This window comes from Triticum aestivum, chromosome 3D, assembly GCF_018294505.1.
Source record: "Triticum aestivum cultivar Chinese Spring chromosome 3D, IWGSC CS RefSeq v2.1, whole genome shotgun sequence".
Taxonomy (NCBI): domain Eukaryota; kingdom Viridiplantae; phylum Streptophyta; class Magnoliopsida; order Poales; family Poaceae; genus Triticum; species Triticum aestivum.
Window position 1 is genome coordinate 581,726,430 of NC_057802.1, and position 19,180 is coordinate 581,745,609.

Here is a 19,180-nt window from a genome sequence, read left to right on the forward strand (position 1 = left end):
TCCACACTCCATTAGGCCTCTCCCTATGCACTGTCTCCTAGCACGTTATATCATAAATAGGTATAAAAACTTAAGAGACAACTAGTCCAATGCATGCATGGTTTCTTAGGGGTTGTATCTATTTAATGATTGGGGACTCATGCATACGTGGATGATTTTTTTACCTATAATCACGTGCAAGGGTTGTCTGTTAGCTAAGCTACAACTTTCCTCACTTTCTTCATTAACAACAATGCCATATTAGCAAAATACCTATGAAACCATGCAAAGAAATATGCATTGGGAGAGCCCATTGGCTAGTCATAGTGAGGACTAACTTGACTAGCTAGTGTCATGCTAGTCTATATTACTACATTTATAGTCCAATGTATCTTAGAGGTACTCCCTTCTTTCCTTTTTAATCCGCGCTTTAGATTTGTGGATTATATGGCTACTCCATGTTGGGATGAATAGGGAAAACGGTACCAGCATGGTTGGAGAGAAACTCAGCGTACGAGCCACTCCACCCGGAGTTAATAACTGCATGGATCCATTCACCCCGGAGTTATTAACTGCATGGAGGGTGTAAAGGCATATCCAACGGCAACCCGTAAATTTCCTTCCGCATCCGTCCGTGGACACGGATGCGGGAGGACGCCATCCAAGCATAGCCGTATACGTCCGGCCTTTCTCTTTCTTTTTCAAGTCCGCACAATCAAATAGCAGCGTGCAAAGGGTACAAACGTTCAAATAGCCGCATGCAACACTAGTTCAAATTTTGAAAAAAGTTCAAATATTACATCCCAACATTGTTTTCCCCTTTCACTGCCCATTGATGCTCAATCAGATCTTCCTTCAGCTGCTCGTGAGTTGGTCGATGCCGAATTTGTTGATGCGTTGGGATAAACTCCTCAAGTATGGTCGGATTCTTGTCCAGAAGTTGGATAGGATCACCCATGTTCTCATATTCCAGAGCTGCGGCAGCATCATCACCCTCATCCTGGACGATCATGTTGTGCATGATCACACAACATGTCATCACCTCCCATAAGGTTTCCGCGCCCCATTGTTTAGCAGGTCCACGAAACAACTGCAAAACGGGCCTGCATAACTCCAAATGCCCTCTCGACATCCTTTCTAGCTCCTTCTTGTCTTTGGGCAAAGTGAGCCTTTTCTGGCCGACTGGGTTTGAGATAGCGCCGACAAAGGTAGCCCATGGAGGATAGATACCGCCAACCAGATAGCATCCCATATTGTACTCGTGTCCATTGACAGGAGGAGCTTTTCCTTCAGTCGGCCTCGCAAAAAAGGCGATCGTTGTAGCACACTAATGTCATTGTGAGACCCAGGCATGCCAAAGAAAGCGTGCCAAATCCAAAGATCTTGTGATGAAACTACTTCAAGAATGATGATGGACTTCTTAACATGACCGTGATATTTCCCTTGTAAAGCCTTCGGGCATTTCTTCCATTTTCAACGCATGCAGTCAAGAGATCCAAGCATACCTGTCCACCCTCTTGCTCCTGAGATTGGCAGAAGTCTCTCGGTGTCTGCCACAGTTGATTCTCTCAGGTATTGAGGTCCGAACACCTCGACCATGACAGTTGCAAACCTGACCATGGCATCTCCGCATGTTCTCTCAGACATCCGCAGGTACTCGTCCCATGAATCAGCGGTTGTACCATATGCAAGCACCCAGAGTGCGGTTGTGCACTTATGGTAACCAGAGAAGACAATCGTTCCCATGGCGTCCATATTCAGGATGAAGTAGTCATCGTAGGACCGACCATCATGGTACAAACGATCCAAGATGGTCTTGCACATCCGAAAATGCCGGCGAAAATGGCCATCGAATAGTGCGTCGCGGCAAAGTAGTCGGCCATCAGTGTCAAATGACCGGTTGAGCACTCGATGACCATTGATCAAGCCTATGAAATTGAGAACATGCTCATCCGCACGCTCTGCGTCTTCAAGGACAGCGTGCATCATCGCCGTCTCACTGGAGTCCTCCTCCTTGTTCAACGAGCCATCAGACGACTCAAAATACGGCTCGTATATGTACCGCGGACAACTGTTTTTAGCTTCGGCGATTCATCGAACAGTTGCTGGGCATGGTGAGAATAACAGTAGCAGATGGTACCTGACGTGGCGGTCGGAGGATAGGGGCTGAACAGAGACGGAGGAGAAGCAGGGTGGAGGCATGCTGGAGCGCTGGAGGTGACGGAGACGCAGAGTTCCGGTAGGGGTTTGGCGTTATGGCTGGGGTGGCGGAGCGGCGGTGAAGGCAAGAGAGAAAGTAGAAAGGAGAGAAAATAGGGGAGGATGGAGTCGCGGGATTCGGGAAGGATTTGGGTGGGCCTGGCGTGTCAGATTCCTATGTTTCGCGTGTCCGGAGTCCTGCAAAGCTTCTCCACTTTTGTCTCGGTTTTGCAGGAGAAATCGCATCCGGACCGCCCCGCGGACCGATACTTTTTCGCGTTGGATGGCTCCCGCGGTCCGGACGGATGTGATTTGCGCTTCCGCCTTGGAGATGCCCTAAGTACCCTTTTTTGCTTTTGTTCTTTTATTTTCAATAGTAGCTTATTTTTCTCGACCAAGATCGACTAGATAAACCTGGTGGGTAAATATATTATTGCAAGCACCAACAACCATCCAAATCAACCTCCACCATTGACATCACCCGGACTGTTCCCTCAAGAGATGCTTCCAGGAAGGAAATGGCATGTGAGTGCTCATATTTTTATTTAGTGATGGGAGCACTTATGTGTGTTCGTTATCTGACCATTATATATCTCTTTTGCGGGAATTTAACATTCTATTTTAGTTTTTTTAACACGATACAGACACATGCGCTTATATATACACGCATACACTTATCAATATAAACACACACATGCACATCCTAACCCTATGAGCACCTTCGTCGGACTGAGCCGGCATATTATCTTAAGATTAACGAAGTCTTCAAAAGCGCCTCATAGTCGACGGGAACGTCTCCTTTCACTGAACGCGCTAGCTTAGATATTTCTTTCCTCTAACGCGCGAGGCAATATCGCACTACTTAATTGGTGATCCTGTTATCACAATTACGGAATTGATGTGTATCTCTCCATGCTTTAGTTAGTGATCTCCATTTACATATGGCCGGGGTGTTACTTTTTTTTTTGGGGACAAAAGATCCGGCGTTCGTGCTGTGGCTTTACAGCTGGGCCCGATTGAGCGGGCCATTCTGGCGGGCTACTCCGTGTTGGGCTGAATATGGAAAGATAGCAGCGTGCGAGTCACCCACTCCGGATGGTGGTGGGTGTCCTCTTTTTTTAGCCATCCCTGTCCTCCGGGTCCCTCTCGCCGCATCTCTTGTCTTGTGGTTGCCGAGCGCATTGACTTCATCGGGGAAATGGAGGAGCAGGAGATAAATCTGGCCGTCGCCGGCGTAGGGGAGGTGAAGGAGGAGCTGGAGCAGGAGGAGGCTGAGGAGTCGTTCGAGCCGACGGAGGACGAGCTGGTGCTGCACTTCCTGCGGCCGCAGCTGCGCGGGTTCGCGCCGCGCGTGGCGGGCGCGGTGGTGGAGGCGGACCCGTGCGCGGCGACCCCCTGGGAGCTGCTGGCGCGGCACGGCCTGCTGCGGCGCGGGCACGGCTACTTCTTCGCGGCGCGGCGGCGCGGGAAGCGCGCCCAGGCGCGGCGCACCCCGGAGGGCGGCGGCGGCGCGTGGATGCACAGCGGCAACAGGGAGGACCGCCGGTCCGTGACGGAGCTGGGCGTGGTGGCGCGCTGGTCCATGACGCGCTACTGCTTCTACGCCCGCGACTGGGCGCAGGGGCGGCGGAGCACCGGGTGGGTCATGTCCGAGTACGAGATCACGGACCCGCGGTGCTACCGCCGCGCCGACGACGGCGAGGAGGACCACTACTGGGTGCTCTGCCACGTCCGCCGGAGCATCAGGAAGAACCTCAAGCCGCGCTCCCGGAGGCCGTAGCCCGTGGGGGATCAGTACTCAGTAGGCTGCCTCGCCTCGGCTCAGTCGCCGGCCGGCCGGCGCAAGGCGGGGAGAGTCCCCACCCCATAGGATTTGGTGTTGCGTTTCTTGTGCTCGTCGCCCGGCATGTCCGTCCGTCGGTGCGCGTGGGCCATGGGCAGTGTCGAGAGAAGAAAGGAAATAAATGCGCGGTGTAATAAAGCAGTTGGGTTGGTATGGTTCCGCGTGCGCCATCAGCGGTGTAGTAGCTGTACAAGCAATAAGATATGCGCACTGCGTCTGTACGGAAATATCATACCCTCTTTGTCCGAAAATACTTGTTGGAAAAATATATATCTAGACGTATTTTAGTTTTAAATACATTCATTTTTATCCATTTCTGTAACAAGTAATTCTAGATGGAGGAAGTATGTGCACAATATCTTTTTGTTAAGGAGACACAATGTCTGTCAGCGGACTGATCCAAACTCGCCCGCGGCCCCGGATACGGGAGCAGGATATTCAACCCTATCCTATCTCCAAACGTCTGCACATGTTTTTCTTTAATTCCATAGCACTCAAAATAATAACATTTTGAATCTTACAATCTAACTATGTTGCTCATGAGTTGCTCGATGCCAAATTTGTTGATGCATCAGGATATATAACTCATCGAACGTGCCCGGATTCTGATTTGGAAATTGGATGTTGGATATGATCGTCTATGTTCTCAAATTCCAGACCTCCGGCGCCACCTTCATCCTCATCCTTCACGATCATGTTGTGCATGAACGCACAACATGTCATCACCTCCCATAAGTTTCCGGATCCCATATTTTAATTTGCAGGCTCTCGAACAACTTCAAAACAGGCTTGGAGCACTACAAATGTCCTCTCCACATCCTTACTAACTCATTGTCTTTGGGCAAAGCGAGCTCTTTTTTGACTAACTAGGTAAGAGATGATCTTCACGAAGGAGGATATATAGATGTTGTCAACCAGATAGTAGCGCATGTTATAGTCATGTCCAATGACAATGTCCATTTGGCAGTATAGTTGCATGGATATTTCAAAATCCATGTCCCAATCCATAACTTCAAAGAAAGGACAAAAATTGTCAAAATTTTAGCGCAAACATTTCATCAAACACTTGCCGGGTGTGGTGAACTCACGTACGGAATCCGCAGGGGCATGGACTTGCGCGGTGGACGGACGAGAGCTAGAACAGCGGCGTAGGTACATTTTTGGAACAATGTCTTTGAATAAATATTGAACATTTCCAAATACACGTTGAATGTGTTTCGAGTGGTATGAAATACTTTGTTTTTCATTGTACAAAATATTATTTTCAAATGTCACAAGCATTTTGTGAAACACGTGAACATTTTTTGTTGACTGGTACAAAACTTGTTGTAAACTATGCTCACATATTTTTTACACTGTATAAATATTTTTTATTGTCACAAAAAAATTGACAAAAATATACTGCATAAACATTTTTTTAATGGTACAATACACTTTTTACAAATTCTGTGAACATTTTTATATTGTATTAACACTTATAAAAGTCATGAACTTTCGGTGATACGCACAAACATTTTTTAAAGGTCACGAACATTTGTTTTATGCTAACAACAATTTTTTTAAAGTTGCGCCAACATTTTATTTACTCTGCATGAACGTTTTTAAATGAATAATTATTATTTAAAAAGTTTCCTTTTCAGAAATGTAAATAAAAGTCACAATAAAGGGTTAATTCGATGAATGCCACTCGAATTCTGGCGATTTCGGAAAACGCCACTGCAATTTCCAAACTTTGAAAAATGCCACTACAAATTTTGCAAACTTTGAAAAACGCCACTGCATACTTTGGAAAATGCCATTGGAAATGACATTTTAAAAGGTTTGGGAAATGCAGTTGTGTTTCTCGGAATTGCCAGAATTCGAGTGGCATTTATCCAATTAACCCAAACATGTGATAGGGCGCCAGCACTCCTCCCACGCCAGGCCGGTCTATTTAGGGCATCCTTGATGCGAGATGTGCTTGTGCCTTGCTGCGGGCGAGACAAAGCCGCTCCCATAGATTAATAAAGCACGATGAGCATTTCTTAAATTCATGATGAAATTTTCCTAAAAACATGATGAACATTTTTAAAGTATAATGAATTTTTAAACATGATAAATATTTTTTAAATACATTATAAACTGTTTTAAAAACATGATAAAAAAGTTTAGAATAAAAATGAATACTTTTTTAAAAACATTATGAGAAATTTTGATGCGCGGTACTCTAACCGTCCCTTAATATAAGACGTTTTTGTAAGCTATGTCAGTTTGAGAAAAAATCTTATATTATGGGACAGTGGGAGTATTTCTTTTATTTACGATGATCTTTTTCTGAAAACATATAACTTTTTTTAAAGACAAGATGAACATTTTTAATACATGATGAGCATTATTAAATACACGATGATATTTTTGGATAAAGTATATGGCAAACATTTTAAAAACATGATGAATATTTTATAGACATGACGAATATTTTTCAAATACATGATATTTCTTCTTTCCCGGAATAGCCGAAAAGCTAACGTGCAATGTTCAGCTAACGGAATTTCGAAACAAAACTTCCTGGAGGCATGCCACAAAACTAAAGATCAATCTCTATTTCTAATGGAGTAGTTGGTAGTCTCGCTTCCAGGTTTTTTTTTCGTTCTACCTCCCATGGTTTTTTGTACCTCCTCCCACCTTCGCTGATTTTTTTTCGTCCCCTCCCTCACTTTATCGGTTTATTTTCGCGTCACCCTCTCACACAACGAAAGAAATCTGAACAGATCAAAACTTTCCATACTAACGCAAGTTATTTAGTAATGTAGAATCAATCACGAACAATCTGTAAAGATCAAATCTAAATTAATTAACCTTACCTTAAATCACTCAATCACATTAATTAGAAAACAAATAATTAATTTTCAGAAAAATCGCTTAATCACATTAACCTTACCTTAACTCACGGATGGAAATCAATCTTCAAATAAAGGAAACAATACATCGAGGGAGCAGTAAATAAACTCCCTTTCTTATGACATGTACATGATCTTCCCTTCCCTCTCCGTTATCGAGCGTTCTTGATTCTCGAGGCCGATGCTTGGGCTACGTCACTGGGTCGCGACGGTGCCGGAGGACAAGGACGGCGAGGCCGGGTGCCGCGGCACCGTGTTGGGCGCGACCGGTGAAGGGGGCGAATAAGGGCGGCTTCCCTGGCCCTGGCCGTGGCCGTGGCCCTGGGAGTTGGTGCGGTGGAAGCTTCACTTGAAGGACCCGACGTGGGTGGCCGGCGCGCAGACGCACTTGGAAGCGGGCCCGTGGCCCGCGCCGACGCCGACCCGGGCCACCTCCTCCGCGTATTCTTGGAGCTGTGGCTGACCGGTTTACATGAAATTAATTCCCTCAGTTGTGGTGACAAATATAATACACATAATCCATATTGTTATGCACTAGCGTGTGTGTGAAATAGATGGATTATGGTCCCGTACCCAATAAGATGGATATGTGTGTGTGTTAGAGAGAGAGAGGGAGAGGGGGAGAGAGAGTGAGGAAGAGGGAGGGAGAGAGTATGTGTGTGAGGATTTGATGGTGAAAAAGGTGGCCAATATCACTTGATATGTATGAGAATATTAATATTGAACTCTTAAAGTTAATGTGGCCCCGTTGCAACGCACATGCGTTCTTCTAGTATCTGTAAGAGAAGACTCCAGGGCGTGTGATTCCATTGGCAGCTCAATCCTTTAGCAGTTTTTATTTAGGTGACGGGCGACACTTCATTGATTAAATCACAACAAGTTCGTTACAAAGTACAGCTCCGATGAAATCCGGAGCTTTAACATACCAAGCACCTACGGCAACATGCTCCGCAGGTCGCGTGATAGCATGAGCCATCTATTACAGACTCAACTAACATGAATAAGGAAACTGAAACAAACTTCAATGCTAAGAGCAACTCCGGCCACGCCCCAACAGACCTTCCTCAGGCGTTTTTGCCGCGCCGACGCCCAAAAATCGACTCAGGAGCCCTTTTTTCGCCGGTTTGAGCCGAAACTGGCGCTGACGGACCCAGGCCGAACCCGACGCGCTGGGGCGCCGGGGCGAGACGTTTTGGCGCGAAAGCGGATGGGCCCGCCAAGTCAGCGACACGCCGCTTCGTCACCCTCATCGCCTCGGTTCCCGCGGGAATCAATGCGAAGGCTGCCGCGCTGGTCAGCCTCCATTGATGCCTCACGGGCGGCGCAGTGAACGCGCCGCGACGCGCGTCCGCCCATGCGCCACTCGGCATGCAGCCCGACACCGCCCAGCGACGGCTATAAAAGGCGGCCTCCTCGCCGGTGGACGCCACAGCTCTCATTTCCCCCCTCTTCGGCGCAGTAAGCAGCACTCTCCCATCTTCCCGCCGACAAGAGAGATGGCCGAGAGGTACCCAGGCGACGGCGCGGCGGCGAGCGGCTTCGGTCGCCGCCACCTCCAAGAGGCCGAGGCGCGGATGCTGTATGAGGCGGAGTACCGGCGCCCACGGATATGCGGGTGCCGGGGACGTGGAGGCTGAGCGTCGGCGGCGTCCCGGTGCCACCGGTGCCCGAAGGGGCGGCGCGCCGCGCCGAGATCGCCCGCATTCGCTCCTCCATGACGGAGGAGCAGCGGAACGAGCCGCGCTACGGCGCCGACAGCCACCACCTCTGGACGATGTACTTCGAGCGCCGCCGCGAGGAGCAGATCGCCTCCACCAACGGCGTCATCCCGCGGGGCCGCCACAACGCAGACGGGCGGCGCGAGTGGTGGGGCGTTCCGGGCGCACCCTCGAGGCCGTCCTCGACCACATTGAGACCGGCAACACGCCGTGCCTCGAGTACCCGCCGCGGCCGTCCTTCTCTCGCCGCCGCGGTAGCTCCTGGACGCCACGACGGATGGAGCCGGGGTCCTCGTCGTCGTCGGGCTCCGGCTCGCCGGCCGCGTTCCGCCCCGTCAAACCCGAGCCGGAAGAGACGCCGCTCCGGCACCGCACCGCCCTCGTCATCAACGAGGCCGCCCGATCCTCCGCGCGCGGATCCTACCGCCTGGTCCGGCCGAAGCCGGAGCCGGGGCTGCTCGCGGTGAAGCCGGAGCACGTCCAGATGGCGGCCCCCGACGACGAGTCCGCCCTCAAGTGGGCAAAGGAGGACTACGTCCGGGAGCAGGTACGCCGCCAGCGCCGGACGTACGAAGAGCTCCAGGCTCGTCACCGCGGTCGCGAGGAAGGCGGCGTCATCGTCCTCGACAACGACGATGAGGGCGAGGCCGGGTCGTCCAGCGCACCACCGCGCCTCGGTGACCCGGGCCAGGGCTGCAGCAGGGACAGCGCCGGCCCACGCCAGCCGCGCGACGACGACGACGATGACGACGGCGGCGGCTACACCCGCTTCTACAGGCTCCTCGGCATGTAGACGACGGCGACGGCGGTGGTGGCTAGGCGTAGTTTAGGCGTTGTTAAGGCGTAGTTTGCATGTGTTTTGTGTTTTTTTTACAAATTTAAATGTAATTTCGCCGAGTTTGTGCAAAAAACGCCGAGTTTTCGTATATTTTGTACGGACGTCACCGAACCCGGGGCGACCTGTGGGCCGACGACTGGGAGCTAGGTCGCCCGCAGGGGCCAATCTAGTGCCGGCGGACCCCAGGCGGCTCTTTTTCAGTGTCCTGGGGGGTGAACGGCTGGAGATGCTCTAACAACTTGATGTAGTACCAGTAGACGACCGATCAGCTTTAGGAGGCATTCAGCTTAGCCACCAGAGAAGTACAATCAGAAGCTAAGACAATCCTCTGAATACCATCAGCAAGAGAACAGGATAAAGTATATCAAGTGGCCATTGCTTCAGTGGGTTCAGGATCGCAAACCTTCTCATAGAAGCGATGGTGAGCGTTCAGGAACATACCAGTGATCACGAGACACACCTTTTGGAAGCTTGGGCTTTGAAAGAGTGCTGCAAAATCATCTCAATGTAAGCTTGGGAGAACTGGGAAACAATGCACGGGCGGAACTTGAAAGCTTCGAGACCCTATCGCCCCTCTAGTACTGTAAGGGTCTCCATATCCACAGAGTCCTGACCGTATTCTGCTACCTTCGCTATACCTTATTCCTCTGAGAAAAATACAGTGGCTTATCAGGCCTTGCAAGTGGTGTGCTTCTACTCTCCAAGGTTGATACAACGGTTGACATGACTGGTCTGGCATCCGGATCATCCTGAACACACAAGAGCCCAACATGAATGCAACACAAAACCTCTTCATTCGAGCAGCTCTCTGAAACTGATGGATCCACCACATCCATTGCTAGCCCTTCCCTCCATAGACTCCATGCCTGAATAAATCAAATAAAAAAATTAAGTCATGTGATCAAAGGAATTGCAGACATTGGCAATGATAAATCGTAATCTTACATATATTATAAGGTTGGGGAACTCCTTGATGTTCTCGGTTGAGCTAATCCTTAGACCACTTACAGTTTCCAAAAGCAACACTCCAAAGCTATAGACATCAGACATAACAGAAAAGAGGCCTTCCATTGCATATTCCGGAGACATATATCCGCTGGATAAATCATATAATCAGCAAGTATGTACGTTTCGAGTTGAGTTTAACTATGAATGACTTTAATGAGCAACTACACACAAGATAGTACATACTATGTTCCGACAACTCGGTTAGTGTTCGCCTGTTGCTCATCTCCACCAAAGATTCTTGCCATGCCAAAATCAGATATCTTGGGATTCATATCTTCATCTAGCAAAATTGTCGGATTTCGGGTTCCGGCAAAACCATTGAGGTTCGAACACTGGGGTGCGCACGAAGATCTCTCCTCCCCCTAGCTCACGCCCTCACCGCGATCTCAAAGCTCAGCGCGTCGAACTCACAGAACAAGAGACACAAGGTTTATACTGGTTCGGGCCACCGATGTGGTGTAATACCCTACTCCAGTGTGGTGTGGTGGATTGCCTCTTGGGTTAAGGAAGAACTAGTACAGGGGAAGAACAGCCTCCTGAGGAGAGGTGCTCTTGTGCTCGGTGAGCTAGTGTGGTGGCTGATGATCCGAATGATCCGTCCAAGATCAGTTGCCTCCTATGGTGGTGGCTAGTCCTATTTATAGAGGCCCTGGTCCTCTTCCCAAATGCTAGGCGGGAAGGGATGCCACAACGGCCAATTTTAATGGGAGACAACTAGTACAAGTTATCCTGACTAAAGGTGGTCTTCGCCTACCAAAGGCTCTGGTGATGACGCCGTCTTGGGCTCCACGGTGACCTCCATCCTGCCGTCCTGCTGGTCTTGGTCTCGATGCACCGATATGGAAACCTTTACCTGATGCCTCGGGACTCCTCGCCTGCGCTTGCCTCTTTAGCACCAAAAAGGAAACGAGGACACTGCGCGCGCTGGCGCCCGCCTGGCCCCGGTCGTCATGGCTTACGTCACGGGAACCTCGCGAGGTGCCCCTTGCCTTGATCTCTCCGCCCCTCGCGAGCCAGCCTGGTGAGGCCGCCCCCGAGGAGGTCTTGCGCCGTCCGCCTCACGAGACTTGGCCCCTCGCGAGGGTCTTGAGTGTTTGCTGGTGAAGATGGGCCATACAGGGCCGCTGGTGGAGCCACGTCGTGGGCCGCAGGCAGACAAGTCTGGGGACCCCCATTCCCAGGACGGCGACAGTAGCCCCCGGGCCCAAGGCGCGCTCGGACTTGGCTTCGAGGCGAAGCCAAAGGGCAAGTGCGGAGCGCCGCGGGCCCCAACAGCCTGCGGCCTCGCTTGACGTGTGGCGATTGATTGGACGTGGGCGTCTCCGCTTCCCCACGCCGCCTCGGCAACTGCCCGACTTGACGAGTCCCTGCTGCATGCAGAGAAAAATCATCATTACCTGTGCTTGTGGGGATCGCCGGTTGGCCTTCTCCCGCTATAAATGAGGGGAAATTTTTGTTTTTGCCACTCTAGATTTTGCCAATTTTCCTTATGCCACTCTAGAATTTGACATTTCACTTTTGCCACTCTTAGTTTTTGACAATTATCACAATTGCCATTCCGGTGGCAAAAGCAAATTTTTTAGAGTGGCAATTGTGATAATTTTCAAAAGCTAGGAGCGGCAAAAATGAAATAAAATTATTTCACTTTTGCCACAGAATGGCAATTGTGATAATTGTCAAAAACTAAGAGTGGCAAAAGTGAAATGTCAAAATCTAGAGTGGCATAAGGAAAATTGGCAAAATCTAGAGTGGCAAAAACAAAATTTTCCCATAAATGAGGGGGGGGGGGCGGAGTCCCCGTCGCTCATCTCTTCTTCCTCCGCTCGCTTCTTCTCCCTTGCTCTACTGCTAGTAGCGACTTCCATGGCGCCGATTCGGAGGTTCTCGGCCGCAGAGAAGGGAAAACCCCCCGCGACGAGCCCGGGCCACTTCCGCCGAAGAAGAGGCCGGCCCACCGCCGCGACGTAGTCGTGAGACCGGAGGTGTCGAGGCCTTGGTGCGAGCGGCCACCTCCCGGGTATCCGCTGCCTCTGTACACCCAAGCCGAGGGCTCCGGAGGGAGAGGCGGCGAACGGCGCCGCCCACGCCGTGGCCGTGGTCGCCGCGCCATGGTGACGCACGCCGTCGCCCCCCTGGAGCCCACGCCGTGAACTCCTCGCGCGAACTCGTGATGTGGGCGGCGATGCCTCCGCGCACTTGGATTCGCTTTCCACAGTTCTTCTCCGCCGAGGGGCCCCCTCGAGCTTTGGCTGCAGCACGCGGACTGCGACGCCCCAGCGACTGGAGCGGAGGTTGAAGCCGTCTCCCCAGGCAAGATCTTCATGACCCGAGGCTGGGGCGAGGTCGCTCGAGTCTGCCGCTCGGAAGGTGCCCTCGCCATCCATTTTGAGTACGATGGCGCTTCCACCATGTTCTTCAAGGTCTTCGACGAGGAAGGCCGCCGCCTGGAGTGCTGCCCCGGAGGGGGTCGTCGGGGCGGCGCAGCGACCATCGACGAGCCTGCCGCTGGCTTCGCCAGCAGCTCCTTCAGCAGCAGCGGCGGCGCTTGGGAGTCCAGTGACTCTCCTGAGCCCTACGAGACCCCGGAGACGAGCGACGACAGCTACGTGCCCCCGAGCTCTCGCCGCGCTCGGAGCAAGGCTGCAGCGTCTGGCCGCCGCCGTCGCTGATCTAAATGGGGTTGGCGCCGGCCTCCCGTGGCCCACTGTTGATGATGGCGTCGGCCGTGCTGGCACGTGTAGATAGGGCTCCTAGAAACTCCCTTCTTTTGTTCCCTGCGAGGAATCGAGATGGACCCCGTGGGGGCGTGTAAAGGGTCTGTAATGTCTTTCATCGATATCATCCTCATTGTGAAAATTTGCGAACGTGTGTCCTGTTTCGGCTCGGTCTCCCCTTTCCAACCCCGCGATAGTGATAACCCACAATTATAGGGGATCGCAACAGTTTTCGAGGGTAGAGTATTCAACCCAAATTTATTGATTCGACACAAGGGGAGCCAAAGAATATTCTCAAGTATTAGCAGTTGAGTTGTCAATTCAACCACGCCTGGATAACTTAGTATCTGCAGCAAAGTATTTAGTAGCAAAGTAATATGATAGTAGTGGTAACGGTAACAAAGGTAATAGTAGCAAAAGTAATATTTTTGGTGTTTTGTAGTGATTGTAACAGTAGCAACGGAAAAGTAAATAAGCGGAGAACAATATGTGAGAAGCTCGTAGGCATTGGATCGGTGATGGAGAATTATGCCGGATGCGGTTCATCATGTAACAATCATAACATAGGGTGACACAGAACTAGCTCCAATTCATCAATGTAATGTAGGCATGTATTCCGAATATAGTCATACGTGCTTACGGAAAAGAACTTGCATGACATCTTTTGTCCTACCCTCCCGTGGCAGCGGGGTCCTAATGGAAACTAAGGGATATTAAGGCCTCCTTTTAATAGAGTACCGGAACAAAGCATTAGCACATAGTGAATACATGAACTCCTCAAACTATGGTCATCACCGGGAGTGGTCCCGATTATTGTCACTTCGGGGTTGCCGGATCATAACACATAGTAGGTGACTATAGACTTGCAAGATAGGATCAAGAACTCACATATATTCATGAAAACATAATAGGTTCAGATCTGAAATCATGGCACTCGGGCCCTAGTGACAAGCATTAAGCATAGCAAAGTCATAGCAACATCAATCTCAGAACATAGTGGATACTAGGGATCAAACCCTAACAAAACTAACTCGATTACATGATAGATCTCATCCAACCCGTCACCGTCCAGCAAGCCTACGATGGAATTACTCACGCACGACGGTGAGCATCATGAAATTGGTGATGGAGGATGGTTGATGATGACGATGGCGACGAATCCCCCTCTCCGGAGCCCCGAACGGACTCCAGATCAGCCCTCCCGAGAGGTTTTAGGGCTTGGCGGCGGCTCCGTATCGTAAAACGCGATGAATCCTTCTCTCTGATTTTTCTCTCCCCGAAAGCAAATATATAGAGTTGGAGTTGAGGTCGGAGGAGCTCCAGGGGGCCCACATGGTAGGGGGGCGCGCCCTAGGGGGGCAGGCGCGCCCCCACCCTCGTGGCTAGGGTGTGGGCCCCCTGGTCTTCATCTTTTGCAAGGACTTTTTATTATTTCCAAATAGACGTTCCGTGGAGTTTCAGGTCATTTCGAGAACTTTTGTTTCTGCACATAAATAACACCATGGAAAGTCTGCTGAAAACAGCGTCAGTCCGGGTTAGTCCCATTCAAATCATGCAAGTTAGAGTCCAAAACAAGGGCAAAAGTGTTTGGAAAAGTAGATACGACGGAGACGTATCAGGTAGCTTGGTGCTCTACGCCGACAGGCCCCGGTCCCCAGGCAGGCTGCAGCCGTCGCTGGTATGCCAGGTCACAATGCCGTGGTCAAGGCCAGGAGGTGAGCGGCCCGAGGGCTAGTAAGAGCTCCTGAGGCGCGATGCTCAAGAGGTCCCCCTTAGCGCGCAAGTAGCCACCGAGAGGTAGGAAAGGGAGGCGACGTTGCCGCAACAAGGCTGTAACAAGTGAAAGTCCTATGCCGTAGCGCTTGGTCGACCCGGGCGCGAAACTTATCTTGGCAGTCAAGAGTCGGTTCCTTGTGCTCCGCCAGACTCGCGCGTCGATAGCCGCAGTGTAACCAGGTTAAGCCCTTGCGAGCCTCCCCCTCTTCTCCACGCTCTTCTATGTGCTCTACATCCTCAGGTCCCGGCCCTCGAGTGAGCTCAGCCGCCGCTGGTATGCCAGGTCGCGATGCCGTGGTCAAGGCCAGGGGGTGAGGGCTGGAGAGCCAGTAGGAGCTCCTGAGTTGCGATGCTCAGGAGCCCCCCTTTTAACGCGCAAGCAAATTGCATGGGAGAAGAGGGAGCCCGCGGTACCGCCTGCTGTTGTCCTCGGGAGGTTTCTGCAGGTCAGCGCGAGGAGGGACACAGATTGCCACTACGGTTGCCGGTCTGCCGCTGGTCGCTCCGCAAGAAGATGAAGGCACTGAGGGCCTGGTGAGGTGACGTGCGCGGGGCGTGCCGCGAGTCAGAGCTCGACCGCTCAGACTTGTCGGCGTTGCAGGGACGGACCCGAGCACAAGCGCCGTGCCAGCGTGAGTAGCTCCCGTTGCGGGATGAGCATGGGGCAGAGCGGTGACGCGGGCAGTCACGATGGGTGATAATCAAGCAGGTGATAACCATAGATAGATTATGCATGGAAAGCGAACTAGCTTAGGTAAATGCGAGAACGATACATGCCACTGGGTCGGACCCGAGCGGCCTGGGGATGATGCAGCCCGAGGGGCGCCCCCAGCAGAGTAAGCTAAAGACGTAAAAGGATACATGCCGTAGGGACAGGCCCACGCAGCCTGGGAATGATGCAGCCCGGGGGGCGCTCCCAGCTAAATAAACTTGGAAAATGTCACCTGGTTCCATTGTCGAAGGAATGTTGGGGTAGCTGAAGATGCATGGCGAAGGGGTTGCTCCTCATGAGCCACCGGGGCCCTGAGCCTCAGGAGGCTCTGGGGGTCCAGGCGGTTCCTTGAGGACCGTCTCCATCTCCGCCAGGACTGCATGATGTCTGGCCTCCTGGATCGCCAGGACGCTCCGCAGGTTGCGCTGGTAGGCGGTCGCCATGCTCGGCAGGCCGAATGGCATGCGAACATAGCTGTGAGGTGGGCCCTCGCAACGCCCCACGTGCGAAGGCCAGAAGCGCTCCTGAGATGCGGCCCTGTTGAGCCCTGGGATGTCAATGCAGACGCGCAGCCCGCCATCCTCGCCTGGATGGGGAGCTGCGCCAGGTGGGCGGCGATCGCGGCGCATGGCCCTTGCATCCTGCAGCTCCTGAGTGGTCTTGGCGATGAACTCCTGAGCGTCGGGCGCTCCTCGCCCGGTGCCCTCCTGAGGGAAACGTGCCGCAAAGAACGCCTCCACGTGGTGCCCAAGCGCCTCCCTCGTGATGCTGGCTAGGTCTGAGGCCCTCCAGAAGAGAGCCCCCGAGCCCTGCCCGAGGAGGGCGCCGGGCGCCGATCCTGATGTGGCACCGCTAGAGGCGCTGCTCCCCTGAGGCCCTGTACGGAGTAGCTGCTTTTTCTTCTTGGGGATAACCTCAGGAGGGTATATGGTGCCTTGGTTGTCGGGGTCTTCGATTGCTGCGGCTTGGAAGGCGCGCTCGAGGGAGCACACCGCATCTCTTTCTCCGCAGGGGACTATGATGATCCCGCCGCTTCCTGGCATCTTGAGGACGTTGTAGCCGTGGTGGGTCATTGCCATGAACTTGGCCAGCGCTGGGTACCCAAGGATGGCATTGTATGGCAGACGGATGTGGGCGACGTCGAAGTCGATGAGCTCGGTGCGGTAGTTGTCGCGCTGTCCGAAGGTGACAGGGAGGCGGACCTGCCCTATCGGGGTGGTGGAGCCGTCAGTCACTCCTGAGAAGGGCTTGGTAGGCTGAAGCTGATCGTAAGGCACTTGGAGGCTGTCGAATGTCTCGAAGGACAGGACGTTAAGCCCTGCGCTGCCGTCGATGAGGGTCTTGGTGACTTGTACGTTGCTGATGACGGGTGAGCACAGCATCAGGAGAGCGCCAGCAGTGGCCGCGCACTTGAGCTGGTCCGCTGAGCTAAAAGTAGTGGCACACTTGGACCACCTGAGCGGGCGCGTGGCCTCAAGCCTGGGAAGGGCTGCGTTCACCTCGCGAGCAAACTGCTTGAAGATACACTGAGATGCTGGGGCCTGAGCTCCGCCCAAGATGCAGGCGATAGCTCGCGGCTCCTGGAAGCCCCCAGGCCCCTCGTCCTGATGGTGATCGTCGTTCCTTCTTGGCGGCCGCAGTGGAGGAAGACCAGCGTTGCCCTGAGGGCGGTCCTCGCGAGGCTGATCCCTCCAGGCGCCCTCACAAGGCTGGTCCTGCCAGCGGTCCTCGCGAGGCCGGTCGCGCCACTCCTGGCGGGGGCCGCGATCGTCCCAGCGTCCTCCGCCTCGTCCTCCTCCTCGGCCGTAGCCCCGGTCATTGCGCTCGGGGCGTCGACTGAAGCGTCCATCTCGAATGGCCCTGAGCTCTTGACAGTCGTTGGTGTTGTGGTTGTGTACGTTGTGGAAGGCGCAGAACGGTCGGCTGCCTTTGGACGACTCGGGATGGTCCCGGACGCGCTTTGTGTCAGGCTCCGCCGCGAGCACAGCCACCCCCTTGCGCTTCACGTCCTTGGCCTTGGCTTTCTTCTCCCCCGGGTCGGTAGCTGGAAGCTCGAGGAGGGAAAGGCGCCCTTCCTCAGCTCTTGCGCACTTGGTCGCCAGGTTGAACAGCTCCAGAGCCGTGCATAACTCCTCGTGGATGGCGAGCTCCTCCTTCATCTTGACGTCGCGGACGTCATCAGAAAACGCCGAAATGATGGCCTCGTCCGTCCCCTTGGGGATCTTGAGACGAACGCTGTTGAAGCGCTGGATGTACTTCTGCAAGGTCTCTCCTAGCTGTTGCCTGATGCGGTGCAGGTCACCCGCGGCCGGAGGGCGGTCGCGAGTGCCCTGGAAGTTGGCGACGAAGCGGTCGCGCATCTCGTCCCAGGAGGAGATCGAGCCCGTGGGCGGGTTCAGGAGCCACGAGCGAGCACCGTCCTTGAGAGCCATTGGGAACCAGTTCGCCATGACTTTCTCGTCATCGTTGGCCGCCTCGATGCTCAGCTCGTAGAGCTGCAAGAACTCCGCAGGGTCGGGGGTGCCGTCGTAGCGAGGGGGCAGATCCGGCTTGAACTTGCCCGGCCAGACGACGCCACGCAGCTCAGGAGTGAAGGCGCGGCAGCCTGCTGTGGCCACCAGGGCCCTTTGCAAAGGTGGGGCCTGCCCTTGGTGTCCGCGCATCACCGCCGCAGGCGGCGCACGGTCTTGTCATGGTGGCGCCGGGAGTGCAGGAGCGTTTTCTTGCGGCCGGGGAACTTCTTGGCAGCATCCTTCTTCTCGCGCGGGGGCCCGACGCGGCGGGTCACGCCGGGGGGCGGCGCGCCTTGGCGCCAGAGCGCCGTCTTGGTGCGGAGGTGGTGGAGGTGCTCCGTGAGCTACGTCACCCACAGCTGGCGGAGGGTGAGGCAGCGAGAGGGATGGTGCGGGGAGCCCCCAGCGGCGCTGACGAGCTCAGTGATGCGGTCCAACCAGTCCTCGTAGAGGTCGTCGAACGGGCAGTAGCGCAGGAGCTCGCGTGCCATGAGCAGCGCGGCCTGCGCGTCCGTGGGAGCGCGACGAGCGTGAGACGATGAGCCGGCTGGGGTCAGCGATGCAGTGGCGGTGCGGCCATCCCGCCGCACCGAGGGTGCAGCGAGGACGCTTGCTGCTCGTTTCCCGCCGGACCGGTGGCGGCGTTGGCAGCGGGTGACGGAGAACGACGGGGAGGCCCGCCGACAGGAGCTGTCTGAGCGACACGGGCGGCAAGGCGGCCCGGTGCTCGGCGCGCGTCCGCCATGGATGCGATGGAGCGATGGAACGCGGATCGGCGAAAGGAAAGCTTCGGCGCACCCCTACCTGGCGCGCCAAATGTCGGATTTCGGCTTCCGGCAAAACCCTTGAGGTTCGAACACTGGGGTGCGCACGAAGATCTCTCCTCCCCCTAGCTCATGCCCTCACCGCGATCTCAAAGCTCAGCGCGTCGAACTCACAAAACAAGAGACACAAGGTTTATACTGGTTCGGGCCACCGATGTTGTCGTGGAATTGTCACGG

General features: G+C 53.7%; 1 protein-coding gene across 1 annotated transcript; it reads left to right on the forward strand.

Annotated features, from left to right (window-relative positions):
- Positions 1 to 3,302: 3,302 nt before the first annotated feature.
- LOC123080668 (NAC transcription factor NAM-B1) lies at positions 3,303 to 4,316 on the forward strand. The gene has a single exon (XM_044503602.1). It carries the CDS (start codon positions 3,377 to 3,379, stop codon positions 3,956 to 3,958), a length of 582 nt encoding a protein of 193 aa, XP_044359537.1. The 5' UTR covers positions 3,303 to 3,376; the 3' UTR covers positions 3,959 to 4,316.
- Positions 4,317 to 19,180: the final 14,864 nt, after the last annotated feature.

Excerpts from the sequence above, each read along its gene's own strand:
- LOC123080668 (XM_044503602.1), top strand. The coding sequence starts at position 3,377 with ATGGAGGAGCAGGAGATAAATCTGGCCGTCGCCGGCGTAGGGGAGGTG.